General features: G+C 37.4%; 1 protein-coding gene across 2 annotated transcripts in view; it reads left to right on the forward strand.

The window, feature by feature from the left end:
- The first annotated feature begins 9,699 nt into the window (after window positions 1–9,699).
- PDGFD (platelet derived growth factor D) overlaps window positions 9,700–15,635 on the forward strand; it is a 257,795-nt gene continuing 251,859 nt past the window's right edge. Inside the window, exon 1 of one of the 2 annotated variants that reach the window (XM_019716795.3) lies at window positions 9,700–10,247. In XM_019716795.3, coding sequence (XP_019572354.1) covers window positions 10,124–10,247 — 124 coding nt within the window. In that variant the 5' untranslated portion in view covers window positions 9,700–10,123. The remainder of the gene's footprint in view (window positions 10,248–15,635) is intronic. The other variant, XM_019716794.3, reaches the window with a different exon arrangement.

Below are 15,635 nucleotides of genomic sequence, written 5' to 3' on the forward strand. Positions count from 1 at the left end.
ATGTGCTTTGTATAAGTTTGTGTCTGTCCTATTTGTTTATTTTGTTCTTTAGATTTCACTTATAAGTGAAATCATATGATATTTGTCTTTTGTTGTCTGACTTATTACACTCAGCACAGTATCATCTAGGTCCATCCATGTTGTTGCAGATGGCAAGATTTTGTTCTTCTTTACTGCTGAGTAATATTCCATTGTATATATGTACCACCTCTTCTATATCCATTCATCCATTCAGAAACACCCAGGTTGCCTTCATATCATAGCTTACGTAAATCAATAATGTAAACAATGCTGCAATGGATATATGGATGAGCACATCCCTTCAAAGCAGCGTTTTAAGTTTGTTTGGATAAATACCCAGAAGTGGGATTACTAGGTCCTTCTTTGTCTGTTGTTATAGTCTTTGTTTTAAAGTCTATTTTGCCTGATATAAGTATTGCTACCCCAGCTTTTTTTGTTTGTTCATTTGTTTCTATTTTCATGAAATATCTTTTACCATCCCTTTACTTTCAGTCTGTGTGTGTCATTCGATCTGAAGTGCACTTATTGTAGGCAGAATATATAAGGGTCTTGTTTTCTTATCCATTCAGCCACCCTATGTCTTTTCATTGGAACATTTAGTCCATTTACATTGATGGCAGTTGTTGAGAGGTATGTAGTTATTGCCATTTTATTATTCATATATATATATTTTTTTCCATCTTGAAGTTCCTCTAAGATTCTTTGTAATACTGGTCTGGTGTTGATAACTCCATTAGCTTTTTCTTGTTTGGGAAGCTCTTTATCTGTCCTTTGATTCTAAACGATAGCCTTGCTGGGTAGAGTAGTCTTGATTGTAGTTCCTAGCTTTTCATCACATTGAATATTTTGGGCCAATCCCTTCTGGCCTGCAAAGTTTCTGTTGAGATATCAGCTGACACTCTTATGGGGGGCTCCCCTTTGGGTAACTAACTGTTTTCTCTTTCTGCTTTTGTCTTTAACTTTTGGCATTTTAATTATGACATGTCTTGGTGACGGCCTGTTCGGGTTCACCTTTTTTGGAACTCTCTACACTCCCTGGGCTTGTATATCTATTTTTTTTCACCAGGTTAGAAAAGTTTTCTGTCATTATTTCTTCAAATAGATTTTCAATTCCTTCCTCCTTCTTCTCCTTCTGCTGCCCTTATAATGCAAAATTTAGCATGCTTGATGTTGTCCCAGAGGCCCTTTAAACTCTTCTCAATATTTTGGATTCTTTTTCCTTTTTGCTGTTCTGATTGGGTCTTTTCTGCTACCTTATCTTCTAAACTGCTGGTTCAGTCCTCTGCTTCATCTAATCTGCTATTGATTCCCCATACAGTATTCTTCATTTCAGTTATTGTATTCTTTATTTCTGGCTGGTTCTTTTACATGTTTTCTATCTCCATTTTTATGTTTCCTATCTCTTTGTTGAAGTTCTCCCTGAGATCATTGAACATCCTTATAACCAGTGTTTTGAACTATAGAGTTTGGTAGATTGCTTGTCTCCATTTTTTCTAGTTCTTTATCTTGAGCTTCGTTCTGTTCTTTTATTTGGGACACGTTTCTTTGTCTCCCCATTTTGGCTGTCTCCCTGTATTTATTTCTATGTATTAGCTAGGGATGCTATGTCTTTCAGTCTTAGTAACGTGGTCTTATTTAGTAGATTGCTGTGGGGCTCAGTGACACAGTCTTTCTGCGCACTTGAGCCACACACTATAGCTGTGTCCCTTGCATGGGTTGTGTGTGCCTTCCTGTTGTAGTTGAGCCTTGCTGGTTATTCGTGCAGCAGTGGGAGGGACTGACCCTCAGGCTCATTGGTTTTAAGCACTGATATTGACTACAGTGGAAGAGATGTAGGGCAAAGGCTGATCCTACAGAGCAGGATATGCCTCAGCAGGACTCTGGTGCCTGCCCAATTCACCCCTTGAGTGTGTTGTTCTTGGAAGCAGTTGGATGATGCTCCAGCTCATTTTGAAGCTGGCCCTTGGGGGCGCCAGTCCCAGGACCACCTTGGAGCGGATCCACTGCATGCCAAGTTCAGCTGCAGCCTGTGTCCCACATGGGGCCACTTGACAGGAGCCACAAAGAAATCTGCAGGTGACTGTGCCTTGCTTGGAAGTGGCTCAGAGGCCAAGCTGCAAACCATGGCTGGCTGCCGCCTGTGCCAGGCTTGGGGCTGCTCAGCCAGAGGTACAGGACATACTCAAGCCAAATGTTGCTTGTGTGGGTTCCACAAACTTTTGAAAAACCCAAGACAGTCTGCAGCATGAGTTAAAGCAGGCAGTTTTTATGAAAACAAAACAAAACAAAAAAAAACAAACAAACACTGGAAGGAGCTTGGGTATGCCTGAAAGTTGGAAGGAGCAGGGTCTCCAATCACTAGGTCATAGAGAACGAATGGTGTTAGCCAGATTGATGGATACTCAGATATGGTGCTGGGAAGAGGGAGGCCTTACCAAAAAAACAATGGCCTCCGCCAGCTCCTCCAGCCAGTAGAAAATTGTCCCTCCAGCCCCAGTCCCAACCAGACAACTTAGTTCCCCACCATATGTGCCTGCCACCTTACCGGCGGCTGCCCCAGTGCTGGAGCTCAAAGCCAGTGATTCCGTTGGTAAGTCCTTGTAAGGTACCGTGAAGAAGAACAGCTGGAACTCCAGCCACCCTCCATCTCACTCAGTCACTGTCTTTGCTGGTTTTCACAACCAGAAATTATGGTTATGGCTTTTCTTCCTGGCCCTGGAACCCTGGGCTGGGGTGGGGCTGGGACCTCTCATTCTTGGGGTAGGGGCACCTCCACAGCTGAGATATCCCTCCCAATTTTTAATGGTCACATGGAGGCGTGGGACCGAACTGTTCTGTGTTTCTGCCTCTCCTACCAGTCTTGAGGTGGCTTCTTCTGGATGTCCTTAGTTGTAAGGCTTTGGTTCAGCAAGGTTTTAGGCAATTCTTAGTGATGGTTGTTTTGTAGTTTAATTGTAATTTTGATGGGTTTGTGAGAGAAGGTAAGCACAGAGTTTACCTTTTGCACCATCTTGACCAGATCAAGACCTTAATGGCATAATTCTTAAGACATGATTTCCAAACAGATATACTTCACTGTTCTTGTGGCTTCATTGTTATATTAGTTTTTCTACATTTATATATGGTGCCCAGATGGATTGTAGAGCTAAGCCATTTAAGAAATTATAAATTGAACAGACTTCTTTTTTTTTTTTGCCTTCATTACCTTGAAATGACCTACTTCTTTCCTATGATTTCCAACGTCCTTTATTTGTCACATTTTTATTTTCATTTTGTCCAGTCCATTCTTGAGATTGCATCTCATTGATTGTTCTACATAAAGTCAATAAGCTTGCTTATTCTTTCAAAGACTCCCGAAAGGTGTAGAGTTTCACTCCAGTCAACTCTAAATCAGAAATGTCCAACAAACATTGTTTCCCAGACAATCAGCTGTAATGTTTCTTTTGGGGCAAAAATTAATATAAGATTCAGCATTATTATATCATATCATATCATATCATATCATATCATATCATATCATATCATATCATATCATACATTATGTTATATTATATTATAAGACTCAGTCTTATATTATATTAAAATAAGACCGGGTCTTATATTAAGTTTTGCTCCAAAGGACGCATTAGAGCTGATTGTCTGGCTAGGTCTTATTTTCAGGGAAACACGGCAGTTTGAAACAGAGGTGGCTTTTCATAGATTTAAAAGTGGCTTCTGCTCAAACATGATGAATATAATTATGAAATGTATGCCATGACCTTTCAAAGATGCCACATTATATTACACTTTAGGGTCACTTGAGGATTCTTTAGTCATTCAGGATATAATACTGAAAAGTACTCAAGATTATGCTGATGGAACAAGTGAATATCATCTACCCTTTATCAAAACAGTCCCCCTTTTGAAGTTTAAAATTTTCAAATGAGGGTCTTTTCCAGTCTTTACTCAGGAAAAATATTCCTTGTGGCCTCAAAAGAAAAAAACAATCTGAGAGAAGAATCACGGTCAGTATCTAATGATGTGATTCTTTTTTCTACTGCAAGTTAGCTTATTCAATCAAGGTAGCCTATATTTTCATTTTGCTTAATATTTTCAATATTTATTTTTCTTCCACAGTGCAATTTTCTTTTCTTTAGTAGACTAAAATAAGGAGGAAGTTCTGAAAAAATAACCAAGATTTTACAACACAAAAGACGACCTCAATCTCAAACTTTTAAAAGTAACAACTTGAAGGAGGAGAATGTACATCAGATGGGTTACATTAGTTGGGGAAAAAGAAAGAATCTGCTTGTTAATAATGGTTAAATGCTCACTCAAGTTTTAAATATTGTCTTATTAAAAACTTCAACATTGGCTTGACAAAAAAGGAGAATAAATGTGTAATATGGAATACCCAGGGATATAAGAAAATATTTTCTTGAATGAAATAAAACTCTCACTCAAGGAGAGGAACATTTAAAGACCTGAATGCTGGTTGGTTTTTTTTTGGCTCTAGAAATAGCAAGGTAAGAGAACTTGAAGTATGTTAATTTACTGGATATAAGCCAATCTTACAAAGATAAAAATGCAGAATTCTAAAGGAGATTGGCAGACATCCCAGATCAATTAAGGAAGAAATCCTGCAGTATTGGCAACATAATCATCTTTGAAACCTTAAATTTAGATAATGCAGCTCAAGGATGGATAAATGGAAATAAAAATATAACTAAGTTGAAGAAAACTTATATAGAGATTCTTTTACATGATAGACATAACTCAATGACTCATTGCATTGAGCTGAATCACTGATTAATTCAATGAAGTGAACTAAAACTAATGCTTGACAGAACAGACTGTCTGACTGATTGGACCTGTTAGTTGTCAAAAGTCAAACTGAAAGTCTCACCTACAACAATTTAAAAAGTTCATATGTGCAAATGACTGTTCAAAATGTGTCAGCACTATAGCTGAATAAATTTTATTTGACATTGTTATGTAGGACTCTAGCTAAAATGTGGTAGTTGTATTTATACATTATGTATAAAGTACATAATACAGTGTAATTCAATTGCACACACCTGGCTTTATGATTGTGTTACCAGGTACTGCGATTTTCTTCAAATTAGGACATAGAAAATAGAAATTAGGTATGCATTGAGTCTACCAAGTAGAAAGAAACATCATTATAGTTGTCTTATGTTTTTATGGTATATACTTAGTATGTGCCATTGAAATTATAGTTTTAAATATAAATACTTAACAAGAAGGAACTCAGTGTCATGGTCTTTTGAGGAGAAATGCAATGCTCAGGGCATGGGCTCCTTCACCAATAATTGGAAAGAAGAGTAAATTAATGCTGCTTTGAAACAAATTACATAAATCAGTAAATTTCAGTCCTTCAAAGAGCCCTAATTTCACAGTAATTTCCTCCTTCCTCAAACACAGGGAATGTAATACTTTTACAATCAGATGTCTAAAAAGTCTTTCTACAACTTATTTTACTATTAATAAACGTGGGAATAAAATAATAAATATGATACATGTGGCAAACAAGTCAGTTAAAAATATGAAATAATTTAATAAAAGAATAGCTTTAATTGTTAAAAGAGTCATTTGGTGACTTAAAAAATGTTGTGCTTCTTGATGACTCAACATAATGCAATTATATATTTTACACATATTTGATATAAAATGTTCTGTAACCGCGCTCGTATTCTAGGCCTTTCAGATCATTCAGAACAATTTCCCAGTTTGTTATCTTATGGATATTTAATTTTATTGTTTGGAATCAAATATTCAATCATTATCTTTTATAAAATTTTGAAAATAAATTTAATTTCATCCAGTTTCTCTGAGCCGAATCTTAGGTCAAAATGATTTTGCTGAATGTCATAAAGCATCAGCATGAATCTCTTTTCTAAATTTGTCATAATTTTTTATCAACTGTATTTCACGTATACAGTTACTTCTACCACTAAAACACGTTCTCCTTATCTTTATTTTTATACACTTGAACCATTGATATCTTTGAGAGAAAATATAATTTTGAAAGTAAAAGTACTAATGTTAATAGATAAACCAATATTTGAGCTATTATTTTATAATATATTAGTTATTAGAATTTCAAAATATCAGTTCATTAAAATTTGCAGAAAACTTTTATTCTTGTATTTAATCAGACTTGGTAACAGCTATTTAGTATGTATGTGAGTGTGATAATGTTACATATATAGTAACGGTAAAAAATTATGAGTGAAAGCAAGATTTAAAAAAATAAAACAAAATATTCAGATTTTTAAAATAAGTCTTGAGAGTAATCTAGTATAATGCTCCCATTTTACATGAAGGGATATAAATCCCATAAAAGTTCAATATTGACCAAACTCAATAGCCTAATGACAGAGCAGAAATTAGGATGTCATGTCATATTGTTTTGCTTTTTCTGAGATGAATAATAGAGAGATGTCTTCTTTGAATGGAATAGGCTTCACAACGTGACTGCTATCATCAAGAGAAAGGTACTGCAATGAATTATACATTGGTAGAAGTTTACTTATAAAAAAAAGAAAGGCTCTGGTATGAGCCACTTGCAGAAATAAGAAGGCTTTAAGGAGGTCACACTGTTTCGTTCCTTTCCAGCATAACTAACTTTTCTGAGTTAAGGAAAGAAGCTAAGCATATTTGAAAGTTTAATGGAAAACACCATTCTTATGTTCTATTAGTGTAAGGAAAAGAGTATATGACAAAAATAGTGTCACATCCTAATCTACCCTCTTATCAATTTATTAGAGCTGGAATATTTGTTTGAGATAAATGCCATTTTAAACCAACCTATTGTAAGTTGCTCTCATACTTTTTAAAAACTTTTATTCTCAACAATAGAGTTACCTTTTATAGTTATATAAATGTCATTGAACAATGGCAAAATATACAATAGTTGATTTATAGTATTCTGAATAGCAATAAACATTTATAAATCCAATTGCCTTTTGCTGGTTCATGTTTTTCTAACTGACCTATACACATTGAAACTGTGGTATATTCAACATTTTGGTTAATTTGACATATATTTTGGTTAATTTGAGAAAAATAAATTGAGATAATCTTATATTTTACCTTTATACCAGACCTTTCCCACTCTCATAATCATTATATTTTTATGTACCACCTATCCTGTATACAACGTACCATAGTTGATATAATCACGCTAATTTGTAATAATTAATTATTAGGTAATATTTAAAATCCTGCTCAGAATAATTTGTTAGTCTTGGGTGCCTAATTTTTTGGATACTTACTGACATTAAAATAATCAAGAATCTGCTGATTATATCTGATGTCCTGTACAATTCTTAGCTGAATTAGTTACACGATGAATCTACAGTGCCTTGTGAACACACAGTATTATTAGTATCTTGGACACACTACTTTGAATACTTTAAATTCAATATTTAATATAAGGTATTTAAATAAACAATCCTCTTTAGCATTTTGATAGTTGCCATAATAACATAAGCCACTTGCACATTTTTCTCATTTTTCCTATATTCTCATGTCAAGAACGAGGTATGAAATTTTAATGAGCATTTCCAACCACTTTTTAAAAATCGTATCATGTATTTTAATTAGCCCCCACTCCAATCTCATCAATCTCTGACTCTCTTCTTTTATTAATATAGATATGTATTTACCTATTTATGGTCCCTCTCCTCCTTAGAATGTAAACTCCAAGGGATTAGAGACCTTATCTCTCATGTTCACTATTTTATCCCCAGGATTTTCAGAATAAACCACGGCAAAAGGAAAAATATAATTTTTAATTAGTACTTATTATAAGAATAAATGATTGACTACAAACTCAGGTTTTATGCCTCTCCATGTTGCCTCTTCCAGGGATTGCTTATATTTTGATACAATGTGATCTGACCTCTTTTCAGTGGTTTTCAAACTTTTTTGACCACACCCCACAGAAAAAAACTTCTATATCTGTGTGTGTAAATATTTGAAACAAAATATTCATGAAGCAATACTTAATATTATTGTCTTTAGTGAACCCTGATAATTAAATCTCTAAGCTATTGTATTCCATACCATTTATTTTTAAAATAATGCTGGAGCACACAGGAATTTTAGAGCAGTGAAAACACTGTATGATACCATAATAATATGTGTGGCTATATATTTATTGAAACCCATAAAATGTACAACACCAAAAGTGAACCGTAATGTAACCTTTATGTGTACCATATGTAATCAAGAGTATATGATAAGGTTAATTTGGGGCTTTTACAGTGTGTTGTGTAGGTTCATAAATTGTAACAAATGTACCCTTTGGCGGGGGATATTGATAGTGGGGGAAGGTATGCATATGTGGGGCAGAAGCTATATGGGAAATCTCTGTACCTTCCACACAGTTTTGCTATGAACCCAAAGCTCCTCTAAAATATAAAATGTTGATTAGAAAAATAATATTGCTGGTCCTAAAACTGATTTCACAACTCATCAACCTGCAGTTTGTAAAACACTGTTTTAGACAAAATGCCAAGAGATGAATCACATTAATCTTCAAGTATGTGGAAAGAACACATGTATCCTAGTCAGCATTGGATGGTATAATTGTCAAGTCTATATTTTCCTGAACTTTCTACCCTTCTCAGCCACTTACAGCCCTCTCTATATGGATATCACTTATTTCTCGTACCCCAGACTTTCAGAAGCTGGAAGGCCTGCAAGTGAATGGAAAATGTCTCTTTTAGATCTAATAGGTGAGCAGCTGAGAAATTATGTAAATTTGGACTTGAATTCAGCTACAAAGTAATATACTAAAATTATTTCATATAATTCTAACTACAGCCATACAAGCTAAGAATTGCTTGTATTCTATTATAAGAAATTGAGGCTCAAGAGGTCAAATGATTCACTCAAGGTGACAAAGCTAATGAGCAGCAGAGTCTAGACCCACTCCTGTTGCAAATATACTTCCCCCTACCCAGGGAGTTAGAAGCATGTTATAGAAATTCCTGGATTCCAGAGGCAGTTCCTTTGAACCTCAGAGCTCCCAGATACTCTGTAGTAGGGAAACCCAAAGGCCAGGATGTTCAGGGCCTTTTCCTATAGACCATGAACAAAGAACACAATGTTTTTTCTCAACTTCACCTTGCCAGTCTGTATCCCCCTCAACCCCACGCAGCTCTCTAGCCCTTTCTACTGTGCAGAGGGTGGGGTGGGGTATATAAAAACAGCCTTGATGATTTATTGTACATTTCACCACATGGGCGCATGACAACTAGAGCCCTGTGAGCTAAGAAAGACTGGATGATTTCCCCCCTGAGAAATTAACTTTGACTCAGCTAAGGTCATATCGACTGGAACTCAAAGGAAAGCGCAGAATCCAGCTTGTCTGCGACTGCATTTTTCCACTTTTTCACAGAGTGAAATCTTGATTGAGTAGAATCCGATCTTGGTTATTGCAAATTAAACACTTCCACTCCAGCCCCCTCCCAAACTCTATCACCCAGACATGAGCTATGTCTTGTGAGTCATCCCTGGAGAAGAACTGGTTTTCTACCTTCTCCCATTTCCTCCCGGCCACCTTGTTCTCTGCTCTTTTCTGCTCTAACGTTTAGGGTTAAGCCCTGGGTGGTAAGGAGAGTCCTGGCCCACTGTCAAACTGGGCATGCTCAGTTGCGGAGCGGGTTTGGGCCCAGCCTGGGAAGCGCGAGTGCTCCTGTGGCTGCTGAGTGAGCCCAAGTGCGCACAGCTCAGGGGCTGCAGCGGCTGGGCGGAGGACGCCGCTGCTCCGCTCCGCGGCCCTGGGACGCTGCGCCGCCCACCCCCTGCAGCCTGTGTTGCAGTTGTTGGCCACCGGAGGGGGCGAACAAACGTCAACCTGTTGTTTGTCCCGTCACCATTTATCAACTCTCAGCACCACAAGGAAGTGCGGCACCCACACGCGCTCCGAAAGTTCAGCATGCAGGAAGTTTGGGGACAGCTCGGCGATTAACACAACGGCCCGGGCAACCGCTGGGTGAGCGCAGGCGGCAAGAGCGCGGCGCGGCGTCGGTCCCGGGAGCTTCTCCCGGATTTTTCTTGGAGCGACGCAGTTCCTAGGTCGCTGATCCCAATGCACCGGCTCATCCTCGTCTACACTCTAGTTTGCGCAAACTTTTGCAGCTATCGGGACACTTCGGCAGCTCCGCAGAGCGCACCCATCAAAGCTTTGCGCAACGCCAACCTCAGGCGAGATGGTAAGAGACTCAGATTTTATTTTTTTAATTTAAAAAAATCACTTTTTTTTTTTGTTCTTGTTCTCTCTCTCTCTCTCTCTCTCTCTCTCTCTCTCTCTCTCTCTCTCTCTCTCAAAATCTTTCATATAAACCCTGGTGAATGCGTTGTGGTGGAGGGGGTTGAGGGGTTCGTGCCTGTCCCCAGTCTTGAGAGAGCCCCTTCTCCGGGAATGGGACGGAGGGCTGTGAGATGTGTGCTGATGGGGATCGAATGGGTCAGGTGACTCATCTCCCTACACCCTAGGGAAGTCATTTTGGAGTCTTATAGTCACTGATACCAGGACTACAAAGTTGCCGAAAGTTGCAGACTGCGCCGCCCATCGGTCAAGCTCTTAACCTTTTGGACTTAAAACTCGGAGAGATGATGCATTTATGATAGGTGAAGGGACGAAAGAGTTACTTTCTCTGCGTGATTTATTTTCATTTTTTCAATGGGGAAGGGAATGATGTGTTTCAGTCTTGTAGTCATATCTGGAACAGAATGACAACGTTTTAATATACTATTTATTTTGAGGAGATAGCAGTGGGCAGCATTCTGTCCTTTCTGCCCCCAGAGAAACTTTTCCATTGGGGTAGCTCAAAAACTCAGTCTGGCAGAGCAGGGGTTTTGGGGTTTCCTCTATCACAGGGGTGCCGAGCGTCTGCTGTTAGTTTCTTTGCACAGAAGTTTTTCTAACTATTTGCAAAAAGCAAAATGCTCTTTAAACAGCGATCCTAAGTAAGGTCCCAAGCAGGCTTGTTTATTTATTTTCCTTTACGCTGTAGGACACCTGAGTCATTGGCTCCCAGAGACTTTAATTGAGTTTATTTACTTTCTGGGACTCCACCAAGATCTGAAGTTGATTTATTCATCAATTCTCAACTACAGCTGATGTTGCCAGTACTTTGCAACTGTTTCTGCCATCTACCTGAACTGACCCCTAGGTTTTTATTTTTCCTTCATCAATATCTTTCTCTTCCTCTGCTTCCTTCAAGTTCCAACACATCCCCTAAGGAGATCACCAAGCTATTTTTAATGGCTTCACTGTTTGAGCTGGCAACACGTGACTGTTTTCTGGTAAATTCATATTAACCATCTTACTCCCTTATTAGTTTATCTCTTGGCATGTCCTTCATTTGGACTTCACTGAACGGCTTTTGAACAAACAAACAAACAAACAAACAGCGTTTTTACATTTTCTGATGACAAGTAGACTATGGATTTTAGTGTGCTGAAGTCGTCTCAAGTGGTGTAGGTGTGTGAGAGGGTACAGGAAAGCCATAGAGTCAAACTCCTGGCCAGAAGACACTCCCCCCACCCCCAATATCTCAAGAGTTACTTTATCACAGTGTTTTATCTAAAATATGCTAGCAGTGACTTTTTGATGACTATCCAACTTAAAGCACAAAATTTTCTTATTAAACTTAAGAAAAAAGGTTTAGGTTGAAGACCAAACTTTCATAGTTTTGTTTTACTCATTAATATTTCCATTGGGAATAGTCTTCTCCTAGCTGAGTTTTTGCATTTGTTAATGTTTGCACTTTATATGCCCTTTCAGCTGCATAGAGGAAAATGCCATTTATAATTTGCATGACTTCATAGCCATAATTTTGTAATCCTTAGCCTCTCGGTATCAGTTACAAGAATTCAAGGACAGAATATGAAAAGTATGTAACCATTGCCAATTTACTCAAGGCTCCTACTAAAACCAAGTCATGCAGCTTATAATATTTTTTTTGAAAAGAGTAATCTCATTCTATTTTTCATTGCTGAAACTCTGTACGTCAGTCTAGTCTATATGAGAAATGATTTGTTTTATCAAAATTTTGAAAACTACCCTGGATTTATTTCTTCATATTTTAGCTAAAGCTGTTTTGCAGTTACTGTCACAGTACACACACACACACACACACACACACACACACACACTCACTTTGATTAGTTCAGATTGTTCAATACTTTTTTCAATGTCAATCTCATCTATAAAGAAGACTACGAAAGAAGAAAAGTTACTGGGATTAAAAGAAAATTGTTATATACAGAGTAAAAAGGAATTAGCACTCATAATGTGTTTTTATTAGTTTGGGGAATTTTCATAATGCAGCTTATTTTTAAGTGTGAGAGAGCATGCATTCTCAAAGAGAGGCAGTATTGCCCCCAAAGGGAGAAATTGGATCTTAGGAGGTGAAAAAAATCTTAGACGTTACAATGGTTCGTGGTCCTCCAAAGGGCCGGCATGTATAAACAAATGAAGAGTATATCTGTGGTGTTAATAATTCATAGGAAGGGGACAAGATTAGGGAAAAAAGTCTTAAGTGCGAATTGGCAATAATGAAAAAAGGTTGAGAAACATTGCCACAGGGTTTTGGTAAGGGAGTGAAAATAAAGAGTCTTTGAAGAAGTCTAGACATTGTCTGGAAAATCTTAATGGTAACAGTTAAGCCGACAAGAAAAAATAGCTTACTAAATTAAACCCCTGTTCTGATTCCAGACATTTTCAGCTTGCTCTCCCAAGTTCCCTAATGGCTCATTAAAGAAGACAATATTCTTGCTTTTTTGACTGTCAGATTAAAATAGGGTAGAAGCTTGGGAAGCATGGACAGGGAATATAATAAGGGGAAAGATAGAAGATTCAAGTTTCTAAATGTTAATTTCGGGCTTTAGGAAGTCTGGCCCTCAGATTACAAATGGTAAGAAATCACAACAAAAAATTAGACATGAGCCTTGAATAGGGGTTTTAGAAATCATTACCTGATGATGGAGGTATCTTTACACTTGAGTGCCATCGATTTCTCTCTGCTGACCCTGTTAGTTGCTACTATCTAATACTGGGATTAGGAAAGGAACAAAGAAACAGGCATCCTATCCTGGGCACGAGGTGTGTAGGATCCTGTCCAGCCTGATACAAAAACAAGCAAGCAAACAAAAACTTGTTTTTAGTCTACCTATACTTAATAGCTCCAGATCACTGGAGTAGCTAAGAAATGACACAGAAATAAAGTGATAGGGCTGGTACATAATAGTCTTCTACCCAGTATACCAGGTTGGTCTGCTGCTGTCTCCTGGTCCTCCAGAGCTCTTCATTACATTATGCAGTTCACCCCTGAAGACATAGGGTTTAGGGTTGTCAACCCTGTCAGGCAAAAATCTGCATATAATTTTTGACTCCCCAAAAACTTAACTGTTAATAGCCTAATCTTGACTGGAAACGTTACCAATAACATAATTAATATATATTTTTGTATGTTATATGTGTTATATACTGTATTCTTACAATAAACTAGAGCAAAGAAAATGTTATTAAAAGGGATATGTGTAGAGCCCTTCCCAGAACCTGCAGAGTGGCTAAAGGGACCCAGTGGAGGAGTGCTTGAATTTGATCTCTGTATCTAAGAGGAAACTGGGTTCTAGAGCTAAGAAGGATTATTGAATATTTATACTTCCTTAGATTATATTTATTATTCTTTCTCAGACTGGTTTACTTTTGATATTCCTTCTGGATCCACCTCTTGGCACAGAGAAAAATCTTCATTGGGCAACAGCACCCACATATTCTTACATAGTGCCTATGAATGTGATGCTTTTGTTATATTAACTGGCCACAATTGGTATGCAGTCAACAGTAGGCTCAGAGTATGGGTCAAGAAGTATAAGATAGCAATTAACTGACAGTATTACTTATTTTTAAATCAAACTAGATAAAACTTCCTGTTTAGGGAGTTAAGAATACAGAATCACTCTTCATTTTCTTGACCTATTATTGCTTTCAGAAAGTACAAGTGTTTGTGGTAAGTTATTCTGAATTTAGTTCTGTTTCATTGTTTAATATGCCAGTACTTGAGTCATCTATTATCATTATCTAGTGATAGGCCTGCAATTTTCATAATTGTGGTATTAGATTTTTAAGTCGTCAACCTTGTTTCTTAAATAATGTGGGTTTTTATTGTCCTCATTGATGACAGCACATTGACTTTGGTGTCAAGATCAGAGCTTAAAGGGAAGGAGACCAAACAGAGAACAATACAAAGTAAAATGTCTGAAAGCAAGGAATCAGATTAGTGTCTAAACGTTGCGTTCTGTGTTTACATTTCTGTTCAACTCTAAGCGTATTAAAGCCTCATAATCTTATAGAGCATAGTAAAGATTACATATCTTGAAGGAAACATCGCTTTGACTTTCCACCGTAGGTTATATTTTTTTGTGGAGGTTCTTTTAAAGAGGCTGTTTTAGCCAGGTGCGCATACACTATGTAATGGAAGGTGCTACTGGATTGTTACAGTAATGACCACGTTGTGTTCATTGAATGACAGTAATTTTTGTCTTTCAGCAAATGAAAGCAAAACTTTATTGTTTCAGAACAGTAGGGTCAAACAATGGAGCAATGTCCCCAAGAGTTTCTGAGTTACTGATCTCTAATGACCAGCCATAAGCATGTTGTTACACGGGACTCCTGAGCACAAGTCCTCTCAGAGAACTTAACCTACGATGGAAAGTCAAATGCCATCATTCTAAGAGTCTGGAATGATATGCATATTTACATAACTGTCCTTGAGAGTTAAGTCATACAAATCATATTCCTTCTGGAACTTACTCTTAAACTTTCTCAGCTGAAATGATCTGATTAGCCTAAAAAGGCACTTCCTGAACATCTTAATAAAATTCTTCTTTGTATTAAATTAGGAACAACTTTTAAGCAAACCAGGTGTAGGATGTTTCTAACTCGCCTATGCCATGTCATTTCAGTAATGCATTGGTCTTCACAAAGTATCAAGATGGCTTTAGGGTTGCGATGAGCTATTGTTTGCTCTTACTGACCTCCTTTAAGGTTATTTCTTTTCAAGGCATTCTTTACTTGATCTAGACTGTCTTCTAAAGATGAAAGGACAAATGGTTCTTTATCCTGAACTCTGCTGCTGACCCCTGCTGTCACTATAATTCATTCATTTAACTTTTATTGCATCTCTACTCTCTGCCAGTTTCTGTGCTAAATGCTCGGTTATCAAACACATTATTAATGAAACATACATGGGTTGTGTCTTCTGAGAGCCTATAGTCCAATGGACAATATTGAAAAATAAGTACTTGGTTGCAGTGTATTGTAGTTGTCTTTCAGATGCATTCTGGAGAGTCCCAAGATTGTCCAGAAGGAACTCAGAAGGCAGCACAGGCGCACCAGGAAGACTAAACGTGTGTAGTTTCAGTCTCCACCCATTCTTCAACAGAACAATTCCACGTAGCTCCACATTTCTGTTTCACATATTTGAATTTATCGTTTAAGAGTTTTATTTGAAAGTAAAATATATTCCTCAGTTTAAAAGCCATGAAAGCACTGTGATAAGTGCTTTAGTAGAGGAAATTCACAGCGAGAT

This window comes from Rhinolophus sinicus, chromosome 14 (genome assembly GCF_057876585.1).
Source record: "Rhinolophus sinicus isolate RSI-liver-muscle chromosome 14, RSI-T2T, whole genome shotgun sequence".
Classification (NCBI taxonomy): Eukaryota; Metazoa; Chordata; class Mammalia; order Chiroptera; family Rhinolophidae; genus Rhinolophus; species Rhinolophus sinicus.